The 23,350-nt window shown below is 41.7% G+C and overlaps 1 protein-coding gene across 1 annotated transcript in view; it reads left to right on the forward strand.

Moving 5' to 3' along the window:
* Positions 1–661: 661 nt before the first annotated feature.
* pikfyve (phosphoinositide kinase, FYVE finger containing) overlaps positions 662–23,350 on the forward strand; it is a 57,780-nt gene continuing 35,091 nt past the window's right edge. Inside the window, 8 exon segments of the mRNA XM_061879608.1 lie at positions 662–930; positions 9,415–9,605; positions 12,244–12,411; positions 12,545–12,654; positions 17,626–17,700; positions 17,702–17,789; positions 17,883–18,099; positions 23,056–23,145. Coding sequence (XP_061735592.1) covers positions 905–930; positions 9,415–9,605; positions 12,244–12,411; positions 12,545–12,654; positions 17,626–17,700; positions 17,702–17,789; positions 17,883–18,099; positions 23,056–23,145 — 965 coding nt within the window. The 5' untranslated portion in view covers positions 662–904.

Consider the following 23,350-nt stretch of genomic DNA (forward strand, 5'->3'; position numbering starts at 1 on the left):
TCAACACTGAATATTGCATTATTGCATTTCTTTTCACAGTTTATGAACTTGCATTTATATTTTGTTTAAATATTATTAAATAAATATATTTATGTAGGATTTTTGAATTGTTGCTATTTTTAGAATATTTAAAAAAAATCTCACGTGCCCTTTGGTATACCTTCAAGTACCCCCAGGGGTACGCGCACTCCCATTTGAGAACCACTGCTATAATGTATGTGTATTGAAATAAATGAACACGAACCATCGCATCCAATCGATCACCGAGCTTGCCGTCTCGACTCGTAATGTCTGTTCATTAAGCTAGTACTAGTATCAAAGCATCTTCGTCCCTCAAATCTCCCTGTGGGAGTAGTTCAATGTTTTTTATTGTGTTCTGGGACTTCCAATGGATTCGAGGGCCCATGTGGAATTGATAAGTCGATGGGTAAGTCGAAAGCGTGGCCGAAAATAAGCTGGTAGCAATGAACCGGCTGTAGCATAGGAGGCTAACAGGCGCTTGTTGGCTTTCACAAGCTCTAACTTGACGTTTGGGCTTACGGGTTAAAGTTGGCATTTTGATAGGAAGTCCACATAAATAAGAACATTTTATTTGCATTTTGTTGTGTTTTGCATCTGCTTTGCTTTTAGTGGGTAGACGCGATAACGTACAAGGTTGACTTAAGTTTGACAGCCATGAATAACAGGGCTGTTTAAACTGAGCTGCCTTATTGGTTTTGTGTGTCAATTATGTTAATGTCGGGCTGAGTTTAAAGCCGTCAAACGACACACACACACATTTACATACACACACACACAAGGTTCGTCGCGCATACGGCCTGTTAATATGGTCACATGACAGGAACGGAGAACCTGATGCTAGCACTTCTGCTCTTTTTGCCACCAAGATCCCACATGACATGAAATGATGCTCGGCCAGTTCTTCAAAGAGTAAGTTACAGAAAAGATGTGTGTGTTTTTGAAAAGGAGTGTGAATGCGAGACACGCTCGGCCATCGTCCGTGGAGAAAGTTGGGGCTCGATCAGGACCAAATTGACCTCAAGGCAGTCGCTTCTGAGCTAATTAAAGGGGAGCTAAGTTGAAAGATTACATTCGTTTTCTAATAGCTCCCTTTTTTTGTTTCCTTTACGTGTTTATTGCTGTTGGAAGACACGTAATTTGTGTTTGTAAATGTAGCTAGCTTTCGACACATCTTTTAAAGGCCTACTGAAATTAGATTTTCATTTTTAAACGGGGATAGCAGGTCCATTCTATGTGTCACACTTGATCATTTCGCGATATTGCCATATTTTTGCTGAGAGGATTTAGTAGAGAACATTGACGATTAAATTTGCAACTTTTGGTCGCTAATAAAAAAAGCCTTGCCTGTACCGGAAGTAGCGGGTTGACGTCAAGGGTTGTAAGGCTCCTCACATCCTCACATTGTTTACAATCATAGCCACCAGCAGCTAGAGCGATTCGTACCGAGAAAGCGACAATTTCCCCATTACCATATTTTTGGTCTATAAGTTGCGTTTTTTTTTTGTAGTTTGGCCGGGGGTGAGACTTGGCCAAACTATAAAAAAAAAAAAAATAATAATAATCATTTTTTTTGTTTTGTTTTGTTTGGCCGGGTCTCACCCCTCACTGGACTGTGAAGAAGACTGCGACTTATAGTCCGAAAAGTACGGTAATTTGAGCGAGGATGAAAGATTTGTGGATGAGGATAATTAAAGTTAAAGTACCAATGATTGTCAGACACATACTAGATGTGGCGAAATTATTCTCTGCATTTTACCCATCACACTTGATCACCCCCTGGGAGGTGAGGGGAGAAGTGGCGAGCAGCGGTGCCGCGCCCGGGAATCATTTATGGTGATTGTGATTTAACCCCAATTCCAACCCTTAATGCTGTGTGCCAAGCAGGGAGGTAATGGGTCCCATTTTTATAGTCTTTGGTATGACTCGGCCGGGATTTGAATTTAAGACCTACCGATCTCAGGGCGGACACTAACCACTAGGCCTCTGAGTAGGTTTTGAGATTGAAGGACTAGAAGAAGAAAAAAAAGGCGAGGGCAGTGAGAGTGATTCAGATTTTATTAGACACATTTACTAGGATTGTTCTGGAACATCCCTTAACTGCCTATTGTGTTAATAGTGTTTAAGTGAGATTATATAGTACCTGAAAGTCGGAGGGGTGTGGCCACGGGTGTGGTGACCGCCAGTGTCTCTGAGGGAAGCCACACAGCTGCAGCAGGACGCAAGCTCAGCTGATGTCTACGGTAAGAGCCGACTTATTACCACAATTTTCTCACCGAAACCTGCCGGTTGACATGTTGACATGATCCATGTTCGCTTGACCACTCTGTTCCATAGTAAAGCTTCACCTTCGGGAATCTTAAACAAGGAAACGCCGGCTGTGTTTGTGATGCTAAAGGCAGCTGCAGTGCACCGCTTCCCACCTCCATCTTTCTACTTTTTCTCCATTATTAATTGAACAAATTGCAAAAGATTCAGCAACACAGATGTCCAGAATACTGTGCAATTATGCGATTGAAGCAGACTACTTATAGTTTGGGTTGGAAGAAAATGTCCGCTAGAACCCGAGACGTCACGCGCACGCGTCATCATACGCATCATCATACCGCGACGTTTTCAACTGGATACCTCGCGGGAAATTTAAAATTGCAATTTAGTAAACTAAACCGGCCGTATTGGCATGTGTTGCAATGTTAAGATTTCATTATTGATATATAAACTATCAGACTGCGTGGTCGGTAGTAGTGGGTTTCAGTAGGCCTTTAAACAGTAATCAAATATGATTGTATTGTCGTAGTAGAAGTATTCTAGTAGCCCTGCGATGAGGTGGCGACTTGTCCAGGGTGTACACCGTCTTCCGCCCGATTGTAGCTGAGATATGCACCAGCGACCCCAAAGGGAATAAGCGGTAGAAAAATGGATGGAAGTATTCTATTAGTGTGTCAAACTCAAGGCCCGGGGGACACATCTGGCCCGCAAAAACCTGGAAATGATAGTGTCAATAAAGTACTTAATATTTTCTCACTAAATGTAATGGATTATTTTCATTTTGACAGAAAACATATACGTACCGCTTGAAATTACATGCCTTTTAAACTGTAATAGTATCCATTATTTCAACAAATACTACAGTATGTAATGTGTGGAGTTTGCATGTTCTCCCCATGACTGCGTGTGTTCCCTCTAGGTACTCCGGCTTCCTCCCACCTCCAAAAACATGGACCTGGTGATAGGTTGATTGGCAACACTAAAAATTGGCCCTAGTGTGTGAATGTGAGTGTGACTGTTGTCTGTCTATCTGTGTTGGGCTTGTGAAGAGGTGGGGACTTTTCCAGGGTGTACCCCCTTCTGCCCGAATACAGCTGAGATAGGCTCCAGCATCCCACGCGACCCCGAAAGGGACAAGCGGTAGTAAATGGATGGATGGATGGATGAATGGATTATCATACTTTCCAAGCGTTTTTTGTCCAAATATTCAGCTGGGATACACGCGGTAGAAAATGGATGGATATAATAAATACTTAAATATCTGCTTGACTTATGATTTTACAGCAAACTACCCATCAAATTAATAAAAATGACAATACATTTTACGGTGTTTTTAACAGCTTGTTACTGTCCATCCATCCATCATCTTCCGCTTATCCGAGGTCGGGTCGCGGGGGCAACAGCCTAAGCAGGGAAACCCAGACTTCCCTCTCCCCAGCCACTTCGTCTAGCTATTCCCGGGGGATCCCGAGGCGTTCCCAGGCCAGCCGGGAGACATAGTCTTCCCAACGTGTCCTGGGTCTTCCCTGTGGCCTCCTACCGGTTGGATGTGCCCTAAACACCTCCCTAGGGAGGCGTTCGGGTGGCATCCTGACCAGATGCCCGAACCACCTCATCTGGCTCCTCTCGATGTGAAGGAGCAGCGGCTTTACTTTGAGTCTCTCCCGGATGGCAGAGCTTCTCACCCTATCTCTAAGGGAGAGCCCCGCCACCCGGCGGAGGAAACTCATTTCGGCCGCTTGTACCCGTGATCTTATCCTTTCGGTCATGACCCAAAGCTCATGACCATAGGTGAGGATGGGAACGTAGATCGACCGGTAAATTGAGAGCTTTGCCTTCCGGCTCAGCTCCTTCTTCACCACAACGGATCGGTACAACGTCCGCATTACTGAAGACGCCGCACGATCCGCCTGTCGATCTCACGATCCACTCTTCCCTCACTCGTGAACAAGACTCCTAGGTACTTGAACTCCTCCACTTGGGGCAGGGTCTCCTCCCCAACCCGGAGATGGCATTCCACCCTTTTCCGGGCGAGAACCATGGACTCGGACTTGGAGGTGCTGATTCTCATTCCGGTCGCTTCACACTCGGCTGCGAACCGATCCAGCGAGAGCTGAAGACCCCGGTCAGATGAAGCCATCAGGACCACATCATCTGCAAAAAGCAGAGACCTAATCCTGCGGTTACCAAACCGGAACCCCTCAACGCCTTGACTGCGCCTAGAAATTCTGTCCATAAAAGTTATGAACAGAATCGGTGACAAAGGACAGCCTTGGCGGAGTCCAATCCTCACTGGAAATGTGTTCGACTTACTGCCGGCAATGCGGACCAAGCTCTGGCTCTGATCGTACAGGGAACAGACCGCCACAATAAGACAGTCCGATACCCCATACTCTCTGAGCACTCCCCACAGGACTTCCCGAGAGACACGGTCGAATGCCTTCTCCAAGTCCACAAAGCACATGTAGACTGGTTGGGCAAACTCGCATGCACCCTCAAGAACCCTGCCGAGAGTATAGAGCTGGTCCACAGTTCCACGACCAGGACGAAAACCACACTGTTCCTCCTGAATCCGAGGTTCGACTATCCGACGTAGCCTCCTCTCCAGTACACCTGAATAAACCTTACCGGGAAGGCTGAGGAGTGTGATCCCACGATAGTTGGAACACACCCTCCGGTCCCCCTTCTTAAAGAGAGGAACCACCACCCCGGTCTGCCAATCCAGAGGTACCGCCCCCGATGTCCACGCGATGCTGCAAAGTCTTGTCAACCAAGACAGCCCCACAGCATCCAGGGCCTTAAGGAACTCCGGGCGGATCTCGTCCACCCCTGGGGCCTTGCCACCGAGGAGCTTTTTAGCGACCTCAGCCCCAGAAATAGGAGAGCTCACCACAGATTCCCCAGGCACTGCTTCCCCATAGGAAGACGTGTTGGTGGGATTGAGGAGGTCTTCGAAGTATTCCTTCCACCTATCCACAACATCCGCAGTTGAGGTCAGCAGAACACCTTCCGCACCATACACGGTGTTGATAGTGTACTGCTTCCCCTTCCTGAGGCGGCGGACGGTGGTCCAGAATCGCTTCGAAGCCGTCCGGAAGTCGTTTTCCATGGCTTCCCCGAACTCCTCCCATGTCCGAGTTTTTGCCTCCGCGACCGCTGAAGCTGCACACCGCTTGGCCTGTCGGTACCTGTCCACTGCCTCCGGAGTCCTATGAGCTAAAAGGACCCGATAGGACTCCTTCAGCTTGACGGCATCCCTCACCGCTGGTGTCCACCAAGGGGTTTTAGGATTGCCGCCCCGACAGGCACCAACTACTTTGCGGCCACAGCTCCGATCTGCCGCCTCGACAATAGAGGTGCGGAACATGGTCCACTCGGACTCAATGTCCAGCACCTCCCTCGTGACATGTTCGAAGTTCTTCCGGAGGTGGGAATTGAAACTTTGTGTGACAGGAGACTCTGCCAGACGTTCCCAGCAGACCCTCACAATGCGTTTGGGCCTCCCAGGTCTGTCCGGCATCCTCCCCCACCATCGCAGGCAACTCACCACCAGGTGGTGATCGGTAGAAAGCTCCGCCCCTCTCTTCACCCGAGTGTCCAAAACATGAGGCCGCAAATCCGATGACACAACTACAAAGTCGATCATGGAACTGCGGCCGAGGGTGTCCTGGTGCCAAGTGCACATATGGACACCCTTATGTTTGAACATGGTGTTTGTTATGGACAAACTGTGACGAGCACAAAAGTCCAATAACAAAACACCACTCGGGTTCAGATCGGGCGGCCATTCTTCCCAATCACGCCTCTCCAGGTTTCACTGTCGTTGCCAACGTGAGCGTTGAAGTCTCCCAGTAGGACAAGGGAATCACCCGGGGGAGCACTTTCCAGTACTCCCTCGAGTGCTCCCAAAAAGGGTGGGTACTCTGAACTGCTGTTTGGTGCATAAGCACAAACAACAGTCAGGACCCGTCCCCCCACCCGAAGGCGGAGGGAGGCTACCCTTTCGTCCACCGGGTTGAACTCCAACGTACAGGCTTTGAGCCGGGGAGAAACAAGAATTGCCACCCCAGCCCGTCGCCTCTCACTGCCGGCAACGCCAGAGTGGAAGAGGGTCCAATCCCTCTCGAGAGAAGTGGTTCCAGAGCCCTTGCTGTGCGTCGAAGTGAGTCCGACTATATCCAGCCGGAATTTCTCGACTTCGCGCACTAGCTCAGGCTCTTTCCCCCCCAGTGACGTGACGTTCCACGTCCCAAGAGCTAGCTTCTGTAGCCGAGGATCGGACCGCCAAGCGCCCTGCCTTCGGCTGCCGCCCAGCTCACATTGCACCCGACCTCTATGGCCCCTGCTATGGGTGGTGAGCCCATTGGAGGGGTGACCCACGTTGCCTCTTCGGGCTGTGCCCGGCCGGGCCCCATGGGAACAGGCCCGGCCACCAGGCGCTCGCCATTGAGCCCCACCTCCGGGCCTGGCTCCAGATGGGGGCCCCGGTGACCCGCGTCCGGGCGAGGGAAATCTGGGTCCATGATTTTTCTTCTTCATAAAGGTCTTCAAACTGCTCTTTGTCTGATCCCTCACCTAGAACCTGTTTGCCTTGGGAGACCCTACCAGGGGGCTTTATGCCCCCGGACAACATAGCTCCTAGGATCATTGGGACACGCAAACTCCTCTACCACGATAAGGTTGCAGCTCAGAGAGGAGAGCTTATTACTGTAAATAGGAAAAAAAAAATGCATTAAAATTCTATTGACTTAGCTGCCATATTTTTACTGTAAAATCTTGTTTTACAGGGTGTGTTACTGTAAATGGAAAAATTATACATTTGTTTTTATGGTAGAAAAACTGGCAGCAAAGTTGCCAGAATAAAAAAGGAACCTGTATTATTTTTCCATTAACAATATAATGTTGTAAAAATTCATGTAAATGTGAAAGTAAAATTCTGGCAACTAAGCTGCCAGCTTTTTCCAGAAAAAAAACAAAACCAAAACAGTGGTACTCTTTTTATATTTACCGTAAAATCTTGTAAAAAATAAAAAACACTATTTTACGGTAACATTTTGTAAATATAGTAAATTTTTGCTGTAAAATTGAAAGTCTAATTAAAACAATTCATATAATTAATAATGAAATCCAGAGGGAAACGCATACATTTGCTGTTACAAGCGGCCCTCTGATGGCAGCCATAACTGCGATATGGCCCTCTATGAAAACGAGTTTGACATCCTTGTTTAGTATGTTGACCTGTTGCCTCTCAGCATTACCACATTAGTCAGCATGCTCATATAATAAACTATGCATTATTTCATTTACATTAGCAGTTTTACAATAGCAATTTCTATCTCAAATGCATCATATTGTAATATATGTTTGTACAGTGGTCCCCAACCTTTTTTCCACCAGGGACCGGTTTAATGTCTGCATTATTTTCACGGACCGGCTTTCCACATGTGACAGATAAAAAGAACAAAGAAATGAGCAGGAAAAATCAACTCACTATGATGCTGAACTTGTAATGTACGGGAGTTGTAATATACATCTATTAAAAAACTTAATGGTGTGTTTAGTGGGACAGGCGAAAGTTAAGTCTGAGAAAATGTGGTAGTTTATAAATTAATGAATGTTTCTGTGTGGCCTGGTAGCAAATGCGGTTAGTGTTAGTAGGTATGTTATTGCATGTAGACAATAGCAGCAATATGTGTGGAACTGCTGTTTTTTTTCTAGTCTCACCTTCTCACCTATATGTCTGTAAACCAGTTGGTCTGTCAGTATAAAATCTCTTAACCAGGCTGTTCCATTTAGTTCTGTCCAGAGCCATTGTCTTCATTGTGTCTTAAGTTTTTCCTCTTCTCGTTGACTAATTTCTTCCCTACATATTCTTGGTCTCCCCAAGGGCTGTTTCCTTTTAGGCTTCCAGTTTTACATCCTCTGAGTGTCTCTTGTGTCAGGCATCCTTAGTATGTGGCCATACCATCGTAGTCGGTTCCTCTCAATAATGGACAGTAATGGTTCTTAGCAAGGGAGTCTCTAATTTTTGTTGTTTATTTTCGTCTCCCCATGAATAAGTCTCAGTACTATCATCTTTTTGACTTAAGAGTTTGTGTTGTAGTTTCTGTGTCAACACCCATGTCTCGCTCCCGAAGAGTAGTACTGGCCTCAGAATAGTAGTGACACGCACAAACATTTTTGGAAATGTTCATTTCTTTCTGGAGTAGTTTGTTAGTACGTGTCTCTTTGCATGTTGACAAAAGCAACAATTTTTGTGGAACTGCTGTTTTTTTCTAGAAAGATGGACAAGCATTGGCAACAGATGAATTATTAGAGCACCAATCTGTAATGAGCTGGAGTCTATCCCAGTTGAACTTGGCCAGGGTACCCTTTTGAACTGGTCACAGCACACATATTTGACGCTTATGGTCATTTTGAAATGGCCGTTTAACCCATCCATCCATTTTCTACCGCTTATCCCAGTGGTTCGCAAACATTGGGACGGATTCCCCTGAGGAGAATGTGCTTTATCAGTATCCTGCGTCAAACCCCGCTTCGAAAAGCTTTGCACTACAAACGTGCTCATTGTAGCCATTAATCCTGACTTCCGCATTTTGAAAACATTTAAAAATCAGCACAAACTTTTTTATTCACTTATGTTTGTAGGTAAAGTGCGTTATATATATATTGTGCTCCTTGATTTTATTATTATTTATTGAGTTTATTAGTTTTATTTTTCTGTATCAAATGGTTCTTGTTGGTCAAAAAGTTTTCATAGTTTAAATAAGGGTAATAATATACTGTATATATTTCAGGCAAATTGATGCATTTTAATTGTTTTCTGCTACAGACTAAAAAAACAATGTTAAAGTTACTCTTTGTTATAAGTTGATTTATTTTTCTTTCTTTTTTGGTTTTCTTTAAGGATACACAGTTCTGCAGAGGTGCACTTACAACAATTTTATAGACACATGATACTATTTATAGTTGCGGCGGCGAATGGGCAGGCAAAATGTTTTATTTCTTCCCAGGGGGGCGGGGTGTAACAGAAAATAATTGAGAAGCTCTGTTTAACCTAACTTGCATGTTAACACATGCTACCTTATAGCGGGGTCATGATTGTGTGCCGTGTCGTTGCCTCTCCAGTAGGAGACTCCGGGAGATGGCCACTGAGGACAAGTCCCTGCCATCGGACTGGAGCGTGGAGCCGCCCGTCACCTCGCCTGCCAGCCCCTCCCACCTGACCCACTTCAAGCCGCTCACGCCGGAACTAGATGAGCCACCACTGCGCTCGGCATACAGCTCCTTCGTCAACCTGTTCCGCTTCAACAACAAAGGTAAGTAGCCGCCTTGAGCCTGAAAACTGTAGTACCCTTTGTGCATAAAAACAAATATTTATACATGGCAGCAACAGAACCAACGTTGTACTCTCAATAAACAACAAGTGTAACATGCACACCCACATGCTAAAATGCTAATGTCAATAAACAAACAAGTTCCTGGCAAGACATACGTGCACTTCCTAAAGTTGTGACACAAGAAATTATCGTGGAAATCTTGTGAGCGGCATGAAAATAAACGCATTAAGACACACCAACCTCACAATATGGCACTGACACAATAATAACACATTATTTTACATATATACATAGGTCTGAAAATTTGCAAATGTCAATTTGGGAGGTTGCCTACTGCCACAGCTAATCACAGACCTTGACGATTATTTGCTTTTAAATGAGACTTGTCGGTGCAAGTTAAGCTGTTTGGGCTTTACATATTGATGTATTGATAAAATAAGGTTTGAAATTGTTTCGTCCACGTATGAAACATTAGTTGATTGAAGTCGGTCCATTACTGTATAAACACAAATTAGATTCATGTGTCCAAGACCTTATTAGAAGAAGCAGCTGCTGTCAGTCTTGTGTGGTCATGTGGGGGAAGTTGCTCTTTCTTCCTGGCATCCAACAGGTCACATGACATAACTGCACCGCAAAAAACCCTCACTGTATTACTGTGTTACTGTCGTTAGACCTCGTGTTGGGAAACCTGCAATAAGGTTTGAGCTGGGTGTTGGTTAGGAATGGGAATTGATAAGATTTTTCTGGTTTCGGTTCCACTTTTGATTCTGCTTAATTATTTGGTTCTTTATCAGTTCTTGTTTGGATAAAAGCATAACAATCATGTTTATTAGAGTTAACTTTGTATAGTTTAGAAGAAACGTGAATGTACAAACTCAAAATTTAGGTTTTAAGAGGCCGACAACCTCTATGGGGTCAGGGTTCCTCATAAAATGTTTTTTTGAAAGTAACTACTATAACAATAAGATTATTAGTCTACTTAAAAAAATAAACACAATAATACATAAAATGCTATTTTTTTAGAAGAATATATGAGCTGACCCCTCAAAATAAAATAAAAATAAAGTAGTGACAAATACGTGCAGGTCAAGGCCTATAAACATTACACATTATTTTGCAGAAAAATCTGTTTTATTTTTAGAAAGGATATGAGATTTTTCTGACTACGGGTAATTACGGTGTATCCGCTTTGCAAAACAATTTTCAGACACAGAGAGGGAGGAGAAACTTTTTTTGTCACAATTTGCATGATAAGTGTTAATTTTACTTTGAAAGTCAATAATATTAGCTTTTACAGTGTGGTGCTAACATGACAGGCAGTGTTAGTTAGTTAGTTAGTTTGTTAGTTAGTTAGTTAGTTAGTTAGTTAGTTATTTGCCGTGCGTTGTGATATCAAGCGCATCCACAGTCATAAATAACAACACTGGCAAATTATTCCTAGGAATCGGAATACTGGAAGGAGGGCCGGGCGATATCAGAAGCAGCTTTATTGTCATTACGCAGGGTAACGAGATTGAGGCCATTCCATATATCGATTTACTCGATATATTGCGGGTTTGTCTCTGTGCGATACAGAAAATGACTATAAAGCATTATCCACTCTTTCTTGTCTCTCCTTCTCACAGAGACTTAAACAAGCGCACATTCTTACACACGTCACGTGTGCAACATCACACGCTCCCGCAGAGCAGACAGGTAGCGACATGGTAACGTTAGCTGTGAAGCTAACGGTGAGGTGCGAGTGGTAATACGAGAGAGAGAAGGTGCGAATCTGGTAACAAATGAAGGAAGAATTAATTACCAAGAAAAACAGCACAGGGTCCATTGTCCGGCGGTGGTTCAGCTTCTAGCGGGAAGATGTACAAAATCTATGCGGCAAAAGCGTGGCTACAGAAAGTAGCACCACTGCTAATGTAACATCATTTGAAAAGTCACCCGTTAGAGAATGACGAGTGTTTGAAACTCCGCATGTCAATATATCCTGCCGGTGCCACACCAACAAAATGCCAAAGCAACTATTTCCAGATCAACGCCGTATGAAAAAAATAAGTCAACAACAGGAGATAACGTCCGCAGAAACCTATTATGCAGCTCATTTTTATTTGACAGTTATTGAAATATCTTGTGTGACATCATTCACAAAAGTGCACTTATATCTTGTTTAAAATGTCTCTGACAATCTTGCGTTTTCTGTTTTGGAAATGACATGAATGCCTGTGCCACTGCTTAATAACTGTTTAATAAATACAGTTTTGGTAAATTGACTTAGTTGTGATTTCCCTCTCTTCATGAAAGTTTAAAATGAGCATATATTATTGGAGTATGAACAAGAATATTTTAATGTAGACAGATATAATCATACTGCTGTAATTATATGTATTAAGTGTTCATTCAAGGCTAAGGCTAAATATCGAGATATATATCGTGTATCGTGACATGGCCTAAAAATATTGAGATATTAATAAAAGGCCATATCGCCCAGCTCTAACTAGAAGCCGGTTTTCGATACCCAGTTCGAGTGTTGACCTTAGCCACTTCATTAGGTACACCTACACATATTTTCTAATGGTACTTTCAATGTACAAACGTTACAATATTCGTCCTCGCTCATGCACAGATGAGGGCCGTCCCCCCGTGGCAGCTTCGGACAAGCCGGACGAGCCAAACCCTTCCCCTCAGTCGGAGAGAAGGAGCTGGTCGTCCAGCTCTTCCCCTTCCGTGTACAGCTCCAGGGCGCACAGGAAGCCGCATCCCGAGCACCTGCGACGCAGTTCCACCGCCTCAGGTAAAAACACACTTAATGCAGATGTTGTCTGGGTGGCATTTTGCGATGTATGAGTTCCTGCTGTCTAAAACTGAAAATTAATATTTGTATGATAATATTGGAGCCAAATTTGTTTCTTATGTTGTCATTTCAGATAGCAGCAGGAAGTCTGATACGCCGCTGAGTAACCATGACCCCCGAACTGCTGTGCAGCTTCGCACGGCACTGAAGCGACTCAAGGAAATTATGGATGGAAAGAGCCAGGTTTGGTTCCTCCGTACTTTAAGACAGCATTTGCCATCGTGCATTTTTTACATGAGAGTAAGGGTGTCCAAACTACGGCCCGCGGGCTGCACTTGGTAGCACAAGTCCAATAAGCTATTTGGCCTAGCGTCTTCATATAATATACAAAAAGTCAGCAGTCTACCATTTTGTCACCATCTGGTGGCAAATGAACGTAACTCAAGTCAGTGGCCATCAATTGTACATCAATGTCAATTTGTGCATAACATTTATCTTTATGACCCAATTCAAACAACATTCCCTAGTCATGGTACAGAATTTTTTTTTAACTTGCACAAACATTCAACAGTCACACATAACACATCCTGCTTATTGAACGTTGTTGCCACTACAAAAATCGTCCAATCAGCATAAACAATTCAAAACCACACCAATTTAAGTCCAATACAAGGGAGATGGGAAAATGCAAAAGCTCTCTCCACACTTAACTACATATGGGGCATTTTAACAGCTTGATATTTCTGATTGATAAAAATTTTTTTTAGGGAGGTCATCACGGATGTTAGCAAGGTAGGGGTCGACTTTTCACATATTCTTAATAACCAATTATAATAATCGTATATTTTATTATTATTATTATATTTAAAATATGTATGTGTGTGTGTGTGTGTGTGTGTATATATATATATATATATATATATATATATATGTATATATATATATATATATATATATATATATATATATACACAAACCCCGTTTCCATATGAGTTGAGAAATTGTGTTAGATGTAAATATAAACGGAATACAATGATTTTCAAATAATTTTCAACCCATATTCAGTTGAATATGCTACAAAAACAACATATTTGATGTTCAAACTGATAAACTTTTTTTTTTTTCAAATAATCATTACTTTTAGAATTTTATGCCAGCAACATGTGACAAAGAAGTTGTGAAAGGTGGCAATAAATACTGATAAAGTTGTGGAATGCTTATCAACACTTATATGGAACATATCACAGGTTTGCAGGCTAATTGGGAACAGTAGGGTGCCGTGATTGGGTATAAAAGCAGCTTCCATGAAATGCTAAGTAATTCACAAACAAGGATGGGGCGAGGTCACCACTTTGTAAGCAAATTGTCAAACAGTTTTAGAACAACATTTATCAATGGACTATTGCAAGGAATTTAGGGATTTTACCATCCACGATCCGTAAAGTCATCAAAAGGTTCAGAGAATCTGGAGAAATCACTGCACGTAAGCGATGATATTACGGACCGTTGATCCCTCAGGCGGTACTGCATCAAAAACCGACATCAGTGTGTAAAGCATATCACCACATGGGCTCAGGAACACTTCAGAAAACCACTGTCAGTAACTACAGTAGGTTGCTACATCTGTAAGTTCAAGTTAAAACTCTACTATGCAAAGCCAAACCCATTTATCAACAACACCATGAAACACCGCCGGCTTCGCTGGGCCCTAGCTCATCTAAGATAGACTGATGCAAAGTGGAAAAGTGTTCTGTGGTCTGACGAGTCCACATTTCAAATTGTTTTGGAAAACAGAGGACGTGGTGTCCTCCAGAACAAAGAGGAAAATAACCATTCGGATTGTTATAGGCGCAAAGTTCAAAAGCCAGCATCTATGATGGTATGGGGGTGTATTTGTGCCCAAGGCATGGGTAACTTACACATCTGTGAAGGCACCATTAATGCTGAAAGGTTCATACAGGTTTTGGAGCAACATATGTTGTCATCCAAGCAACGTTATCATGGAGGCCCCTGCTTATTTCAGCAAGAAAATGCCAAGCCACGTGTTACAACAGCGTGGCTTCGAAGTAAAAGAGTGCGGGTACTTTCCTGGCCCGCCTGCAGTCCAGACCTGTCTCCCATCGAAAATCTGTGCCACATTATGAAGCGTAAAATACGAGAGCGGAGCCTCCGGACTGTTGAACTGAAGCTCTACATAAAACAAGAATGGGAAAAAATTCCACTTTCAAAGCTTCAACAATTAGTTTCCTCAGTTCCCAAACGTTTATTGAGTATTGTTAAAAGAACAGGTGATGTAACCTAGTGGTGAACACGCCCTTTCCCAACTACTTTGGCACGTGTTGCAGCCATGAAATTCTAAGTTAATTATAATTTGCAAAAAAGAATAAAGTTTATGAGTTTTAACATATATATGTGTATGTATGTATGTATATATATATATATATACACACATATGAATGTGTGTTAGGGGTGTAGCGGTACACAAAAAATTCGGTTCGGTATGTACCTCGGTTTAGAGGTCACTGTTAGGTTCATTTTCGGTACAGTAAGAAAACAACAAAATATAAATTTTTGGGTTATTTATTTACCAAATTTGTAAACAATGGCTTTACCCTTTTAATATTGGGAACACTAAAAAAATCCTGCCCACGTTAATCCACATTAAACTGCCTCAAGTTGTTGCTTTGATTAAATAAAATGACAAAACCTTTCTTCTACAAATAAACTGTGCAACATTAAACAGTTTAAATTCAACTCATCATGCTTAATTTATTACAGCATTTGGGAAGCCTTTAGTTGACTTTTATTATTTAAATGTTATATTTTTATCAACATGTGATAGCATGGAGCATGCCATTCAAAACTAGGCTGCCACATTACTAATGATTAATGTAACTATAGCTGAAAAATAGTACAACAGCAATATGAGAGACTATTCATCCCAGTACACCATGGAGTTCAATGAAATAACAGACAGACAGGGCTTTGCTGCCCCTAACACACACACACACACACACACACACACACTAACACACACACACACACAGCAAAATGAGCTAACATTACACTAAAAGCTAATTAGCCTTCACCTCAAGCCAGGAACTGCGAGTGAGCTGAGCTGCAAGTTTCTAGAAGCTCAACGGGCTCATAGTGATGTTTAGAAAGTAGTTGACTTGGAAGTGTTTAGTATAATTTGGGGAGAGTCCGCTGCTCCCCTGCTAAACGAATATCTGCTCGACGCTGAAACATTGACTCCATGCGCTCTGAATACGCTGATTGGCTCTTACATCGCTCTGAATACATACTGCTGATTGCGTTTGTATGTAACCAATCAGATGGTTGTGTGGGTGGTACAAATGCTTGCTGCTGAGACAGAGGCAGAAAGCAGAGCAGCTTGTGAAGACTTACAAACTCGTTCGGTACGCCCCCGTGCCGAACCGAAACCCCCGTACCGAAACTGTTAAATACAAATACACGTACCGTTACACCCCTTGTGTGTGTGTGTGTGTGTGTGTGTGTGTGTGTGTGTGTGTGTGTGTGTGTGTGTGTGTGTGTGTGTGTATATGTGTATGTGTCTATATATATATATATATGTATATATGTATATATATGTATATATATATGTATATATATATATGTATGTATTGTATGTGTGTATGTATGTATGTATGTGTATATATATATATATAATATGTGTGTGTATATACATATATATATTTGGTATAACTCAACTCGTCGTGTTTGGAGGAATAAGAATACTGAGTTGCATCCTAATAACACCATACCTACTGTGAAGCATGGGGATGGGAAACATCATGCTCTGGGGCTGTTTTGAGTGGGAGAACTTGCACAATCGGTGGCAGACTAAATACTTTTTTAGTCTGACACCGATTGTGCAAGTTCTCCCACTTAAAATGACAGAGGTCTGTAATTTTCATCATAGGTACACTTCAACTGTGAGAGACATAATGTGAAAATCCAGGAATTCACATTGAAGGAATTTTAAATAATTTATTTGTAAATTATGGTGGAAAATAAGTATTTGCGTCACTTCAAACAAGGAAGATCTCTGGCTCTCACAGACCTGTAACTTCTTCTTTTAAGAAGCTCTTCTGTCCTCCACTTGTCTCTGTGTGTTCTCTTCTGAACAAAACGCTGTTGTATTATCCACAAATAATACTAACTTTAAATTTTTTGTAACTTTACAAATGTAATTTATACAGTACAGGCCAAAAGTTTTGACACACCTTCTCATTCAGTGTGTATTCTTATTCTCTTATTTTCATCGTGGCGAAGTTGGTAGAGTGGCTGTGCCAGCAATCTGAGGGTTACTTGTTCAATCCCCACCTTCTACCATCTTAGTCACGTCCATTGTGTCTTTGGGCAAGACACTTCACCCTTGCTCCTGAAGGGACCCTGGTGAGCGCCTTGCCTTGCATGGCAGCTCCCATGTGTGTGAATGTGTGTGTGAATGGGCGAATGTGGAAATACTGTCAAAGCGCTTTGGGCTCCTTAAAAAAGGGGTAGAAAGCGCTTTACAAGTACAACCGATTCATCATTTCATGACTATTTACATTGTAGATTGTCACTGAAAGCATCAAAATTATTAATGAACTCGTGGAGTTATGTACTTAACAAAAAAAGGTGAAATTATTGAAAATGTGTTATATTCTAGTTTATTCAAAATAGCCACCCTTTGCTCTGATTACTGCTTTGCACACTCTTGGCATTCTCTCGATGAGTTTTGAAGCACACCTGTGAAGTTGAAACCATTTCAGGTGACTACCTCTTGAAACTCATCAAGAGAATGCGAAGAGTGTGCAAAAAAGTAATCAGAGCAAAGGGTGGCTATTTTTGAAGAAACTAGAATAAAAAACGTGTTTTCAGTTATTTCACCTTTTTTAACATAACTCCACATGTGGTCAATTTGTAGTTTTGATGCCTTCACAGTGACAATTTACAATGTAAATTGTCATAAAAAATAAAGAAAACCCATTGAATGAGAGAAGGTGTGTTCAATCTTTCGGCCTGTACTGTGTTTTGGATTGAACAATTTTGGTATTGGTCCCTGTGTACGACTTGTGCTCTTTAAATAAACTTGCCTTGCCTATTGGAGGTTTTAGATGCACACTGATATAATCTGCTATTTGTTTTCTGCTGATATTGAATCGGGACGTCTCTAAATGTATTCAAAATGTTTTGTTTACCTTTCAGGACAGCGACCTGAAACAGTATTGGATGCCTGACAGCCAGTGCAAGGAGTGCTATGACTGCAATGAAAAGTTCACCCACATTCCGCCGGCGCCACCACTGCAGGTTGTGCGGGCAGATTTTCTGTAGCCGCTGCTGCAATCAGGAGATTCCCGGCAAGTTCATTGGGCTACCACAGGTGAGCTGCATAGAGGCTTCACCATGGCGCCCACCAACGAATAGGCCGAACAAAAACCTGACAACTCTTTTCTCTTCACCACGTCACCTAGGAGACCTGCGAGCCTGTACGTACTGTCGTAAAATAGCGCTGAACTACGCTTACTCCGCGGAGTCGGGCTCCATCGGCGAGGACCTCAACGTCTTGTCTGACTCCTCCTGCTCTGTGTGTGTGTTGGAATCCAGTGAGCCACGAACGCCTGTTGGGGGGCGCAAGGCCAGCAGGAACATCTTCCTGGAGGAAGACCTGACCTGGCAGAGGTGAAGCAATAGTGACTTATTTTTCTCACATTTTTATTAAAATGTATTTTTCATCAACAAACAATGACAATTTGCCTGAACAAACTGACTAATCAGCAAAAATGTCCACACAAACAGCGGTATTTTGAAAAGTGTATATTCTGCTGAGCATTTTTAAAGGAAACTATTCAGACAACTCTACATGAAACAATTATGACATTTTGATTATTTTCAAATTAATAGTAACTAAATCTTACTGTGAGTCCTCACATTATTTCTTTCTTTCTTAGGTTTAACATTTCCCCGATATTACTTGGTCTAATAGCACCAACTGTAGTCATAATATTGGGTTAACAGCCTGCGATTCTTAGGTTTTTTTAATTGGCAAGAATACGCTAAAAATAAAGACCATCATAGGCAGGGAATAACTCTTTAAAAGTGATTTAATTTACCATTTTTGTAAACTACCATATTTTTTCCCACACCCCTAATGTGGAATACGAATCGAATCGTTTACGTTGTGCGATTCAGAATCCATCCATCCATCCATTTTCTACCGCTTATTCCCTTTCGGGGTCGCGGGGGGCGCTGGCGCCTATCTCAGCTACAATCGGGCGGAAGGCGGGGTACACCCTGGACAAGTCGCCATCTCATCGCAGGGCCAACACAGATAGACGGACAACATTCACACTCACATTCACACACTAGGGCCAATTTAGTGTTGCCAATCAACTTACCCCCAGGTGCATGTCTTTGGAAGTGGGAGGAAGCTGGAGTATCCGGAGGGAACCCACGCATTCACGGGGAGGACATGCAAACTCCACAAAGAAAGATCCCGAGCCTGGATTTGAACCCAGGACTGCAGGACCTTCGTATTGTGAGGCAGACGCACTAACCCCTCTACCACCGTGAAGCCCCGATTCAGAATCGATTCTCATTTTTTAAAAAATCGATTTTTTTTTTTAATTAAAAAAAATATATATATATATTTTTTTTTTTTAATCAATCCAAAAAACCACTACATAGCAATACTTTAACAATGCAATCCAATTCCAAAACCAAACCTGACCCAGCAACACTCAGAACTGCAATAAACAGAGCAATTGAGAGGAGACAAACACGACACAGAACAAACCAAAAGTAATGAAACAAAAATGAATATTATCAACAACAGTATCAATATTAATTATAATTTCAGCATAGCAGTGATTAAAAATCCCTCACTGACATTATCATTAGACATTTATAAAAATAATAAAAAAGAACAATAGTGTCACAGTGGCTTACACTTGCATCGCACCTCATAAGCTTGACAACACACTGTGTCCAATGTTTTCACAAAGATAAAATAAGTCATATTTTTGGTTCGTATAATAGTTAAAACTAATTTACATTATTGCAATCAGTTGATAAAACATTGTCCTTTACAATTATAAAAGCTTTTTTTTTTTTTAAATCTACTACTCTGCTAGCATGTCAGCAGACTGGGGTAGATCCTGCTGAAATCCTATGTATTGAATGAATACAGAATTGTTTTGAATCGGAAAAATATCGTTTTTGAATCGAGTATCGAATCGAATCGAAAAAAATCGATATAAAATGCATAATAAAGAAGGAAAAAAACATATACCATATTTCCTTGAATTGCCGCTGGGGCGCTAAATAATTTAAAACCTCTTCTCACTCCTGCGCTTACCAAAGGCATGCGGTAAAAGTAGCATGCGCAAATTATTTTAATACCTCATCTCACTCCGGCACTTACCAAAGGTATGCAGTAAAAGTTTGAGTGTGATGTAAGCTTAGACCTTAAATCCTACTGAATAGCTCTTAATCTTCTTCCCTTTATGCATTTTCAAATTACCGGTATTGAAATCAGCCTCCTCCATTTTCAAAATGATGACAGGGGAAGTGTCACTCGTGACGTCACAAGTTTGACCAGGCGGTAATACTAAGCATGCGCTAATTATTTTGGGAAGCGAGTTTGACACGGCAGTAATTCAAGGCAGGCGCATACTATATGCCCTGTGGCAATTCAACGAAATACGGTAATTTATTTTGCTGTTTCCATCTGCTAGCACTGCGCCACCTGATCCAGCAAATCGACACACTTGGTAATCAATCATCTCATTATTTTCTTCTTTTTTTTTTAATCACAGTCTGATGTTTTGGATTATTTGTCTTTGTGATTTTTTTTTTTTCCCTGCCAATTACTTTTCTCCAGCTTTTTGGTTGTCTGAATCAGAAACACAGTATTAAGGCCAAGTGGGGCAGTCACTTAACCTGACTCTCGCCAGACCCTTGTAGTTCGCTGAGCTCCACACAAGGATCTGGGCTTGATGGCATTGCAAACTCCTTCCAGATAGCAAAAAATAATGAACCAATCCAGATTGCCGAGTGGAATTTCATAGATCTGACTAGCGCCGAAAGGTCTGTTTGATTCAAACAACAATGGTGGCATGGAGTGAAGAGTCGTGTGCTGACATTGATTCTGCTAATGCAAATGCTTTGCGACATCGATCGAATATTAATTATTTACAAGATGAACAGAGAACGGTTTTGAAGGCATTTTTTTGTGGCAAGGATGTTTTGGCTCTTCTTCCGACCGGATTTGGATTTCCCAGCACCGCTCTCGTCAGCCTCACGGGTTGATTTCGATGTGAGTGGTTGAAGTAGCAGATCATTCAAGATAACGGAAAAGTGGTTTATCCAATCACATACAATGTTTTTTTTTTTTTTACAAGGCCCTGTTTTGTAAAATACATCTCATATTGAGAACTCCCAGATTATTGTGTGGAGCTCAGCGAAACAACAAGGATCTGGCGAGAGTCAGGTTAGCAGTCACGCACCATATCCAGCTGAAATTCTGGAAATAAATGTTGTTTGGTTTCTTCATCAGTTAGCACTAGTACAAAAAAACAACAAAGCCATGGTCATGTAGTTCATCTAATATTTACCCTTTTAATTTATTGTAAAAATTACAATGAAGATGTATTTTAACCAGATTAATCACACTTTCAAATATTGATTAATTGCAGTTAATTACTTATTATGTACATAATTTAATTTCTCTTTAAATAAGACCCCAATATTTTGACTCATGGGACTTTATTTTTGGATGGCCAAACATGAGCATGTATTAAAATGTTTCACTTTAACTTCTGAACAGTTTTGCAATAATAATACAAATGCGCATGGTCAAGATAAATTGTGATTAATGCGTGTTTGTACAGTACATGATTAATGCAATGATTTTTATGTGACTCATCGCATGTTAGTTTTGACAACCCTAAATATACTTATACAAGATAGTATAATGTAAATGTTTTTACAGTTTACGTCCACTTCCTTTGGGGCTAAGTGGGGCAGTGACCCACCAGAGCCAACAGATTGAGCTAATCCGTAACCTGCTTGGTAATAAATGCATATTACTGCTACTCGCAGGACTGAAGTGGAAGTGTAGTGCGAGTCAGAAGGACATGTTTGGGATTTTTTTTGTAAATTTTGTTCATATTGTGCCTTTTCCGCCAATTACTTTCTTCCCGTTGCGTAGTTGTTGCTGCAGCTCCTGCTGTATAGACATGTGCGTAACATGTTTAAGATATGTAGAAAACATTTTTAGAACGCAATCAGCGTATATATAGTATTTTTTAAGAATACCAGTGTTCTGTATGTGAGAACGTAACTGGCTTGCATGAATTGTTTTTTAAAACTTAAGTTTTCTATCGGTTTCTCTGCTTTTTCTGTGCGAGGTTGGGGAAAAAAAAAACATTATCGCAAATGACAATTTGCCTGCTGTGTGCGCTGTTATAAATGAGTTTTTAATTTTATTTTTGTGACTGCATTTATATTGTAAGAGAACATCCTCATGTTTGTAAGTATAACTTAATCAATGAGGAAAAAATAAAGAGGGTGTAGACAGGCTCTCTTAAAGGGGAAGTGCACTTTTTTGGAATTTTTGCTTTTTTTGGGGGGAATTGTGGCTATCCATAATCCCCAAGAACACATTTTGTTTTTTGATGCATTGTAATTTGTAGCAATGCCATCTACTGGCCAAAGTTGTAAGTCCACTGTGCTCAAACAGCCCTATTATCATACTGTATTATGTTTATGATCGAGGGCGAGCACATGGCGTCAAATCTTTCTGCTGGGGTACAGACTTAATTGAAGCGGTCCGACAAAAAATAATACGCCGCCATATGGTTAAAATGAGCAAAATACATAAATATTACATTATGAATGTGCCTGTTTCTACATTGCATATATACTTACAGTGTGTATATGTGTGTGTGTATATAAAACGTTGGTGGAGGATTTTGGATGTTTTTTTAAGTGTGCTTTTATAGGCAAAATAGAGCGACTCCAATTACCTTCACTGTTAGCTGACTTTTGCCAGCGTTTTTTACCGAGTTAGAATGCATTAAAAAAACATGTGTTATTGTCTCACATAAGGATGGTAAATGATTGGCAAACATTTTTTTTAAAAGCGCATCTCTCCTTTAAGCAAAGCATCATTCGGTAACAAATCTTCAAGCACCCTTTATTTAAATGTTTTTCTCTATGCGTGTACAGAAATGCTCTCTGAATGCCCAAAATCAAGTAAGGTATTTTTCGTAACGCCGGCTCTCCAACAATGAGTTTTACGATCATCACACTTGTTGTGCTTTGCTTGCGGAGGTTTGCTACTTTTTTTGGTTTATTTTTCTTCTTCTTCTTCTTCTGTGTACATACCTCATAGAAAACGATCTTTCCTTTCTTTCCTGGCATAGAAAAACTCCCATTGGGATGAGGAAAACGTGAGTGTCGCTGTTTGTTTGTTTTCCCCCTCCTTCCATTTAATTTGTCAGCTCTAACCGTGGTCTCTGTAGAGGAAATAGTTTTGTGCATGCTCAAGCTCAGTGACGACTACCACTCTGGGGATAATAAAGACGACAACATCAAAGTCTATTGTGTGTGTGTGTGTGTGTGTGTGTTTGCCAGAATGATCCATCAGGAACCTCAAAAAAGTGTCCTGCCTTCCAGACTGACAACGCTGCAAGAAGACGTGTGTAAATCCCCCACTAGGAAGAGGTGGGTCTGCTAGCTTTTTAATATCCATCCATCCATCCATCCATTTTCTACCGCTTTTCCCTTTTCTGGGGTTGCTGGGGATTCTGCAGCCTAGCTTAGCTGCATTCAGGCGGCAGGCAGGGTACACCTTGAACAAGTCGCTATCACAGATAGACAGACAACATTCACACTCACATTCACACAATAGGGCCAATTAAGTGTTGCC

This window comes from Nerophis ophidion, linkage group LG19 (assembly GCF_033978795.1).
Source record: "Nerophis ophidion isolate RoL-2023_Sa linkage group LG19, RoL_Noph_v1.0, whole genome shotgun sequence".
NCBI lineage: Eukaryota > Metazoa > Chordata > Actinopteri > Syngnathiformes > Syngnathidae > Nerophis > Nerophis ophidion.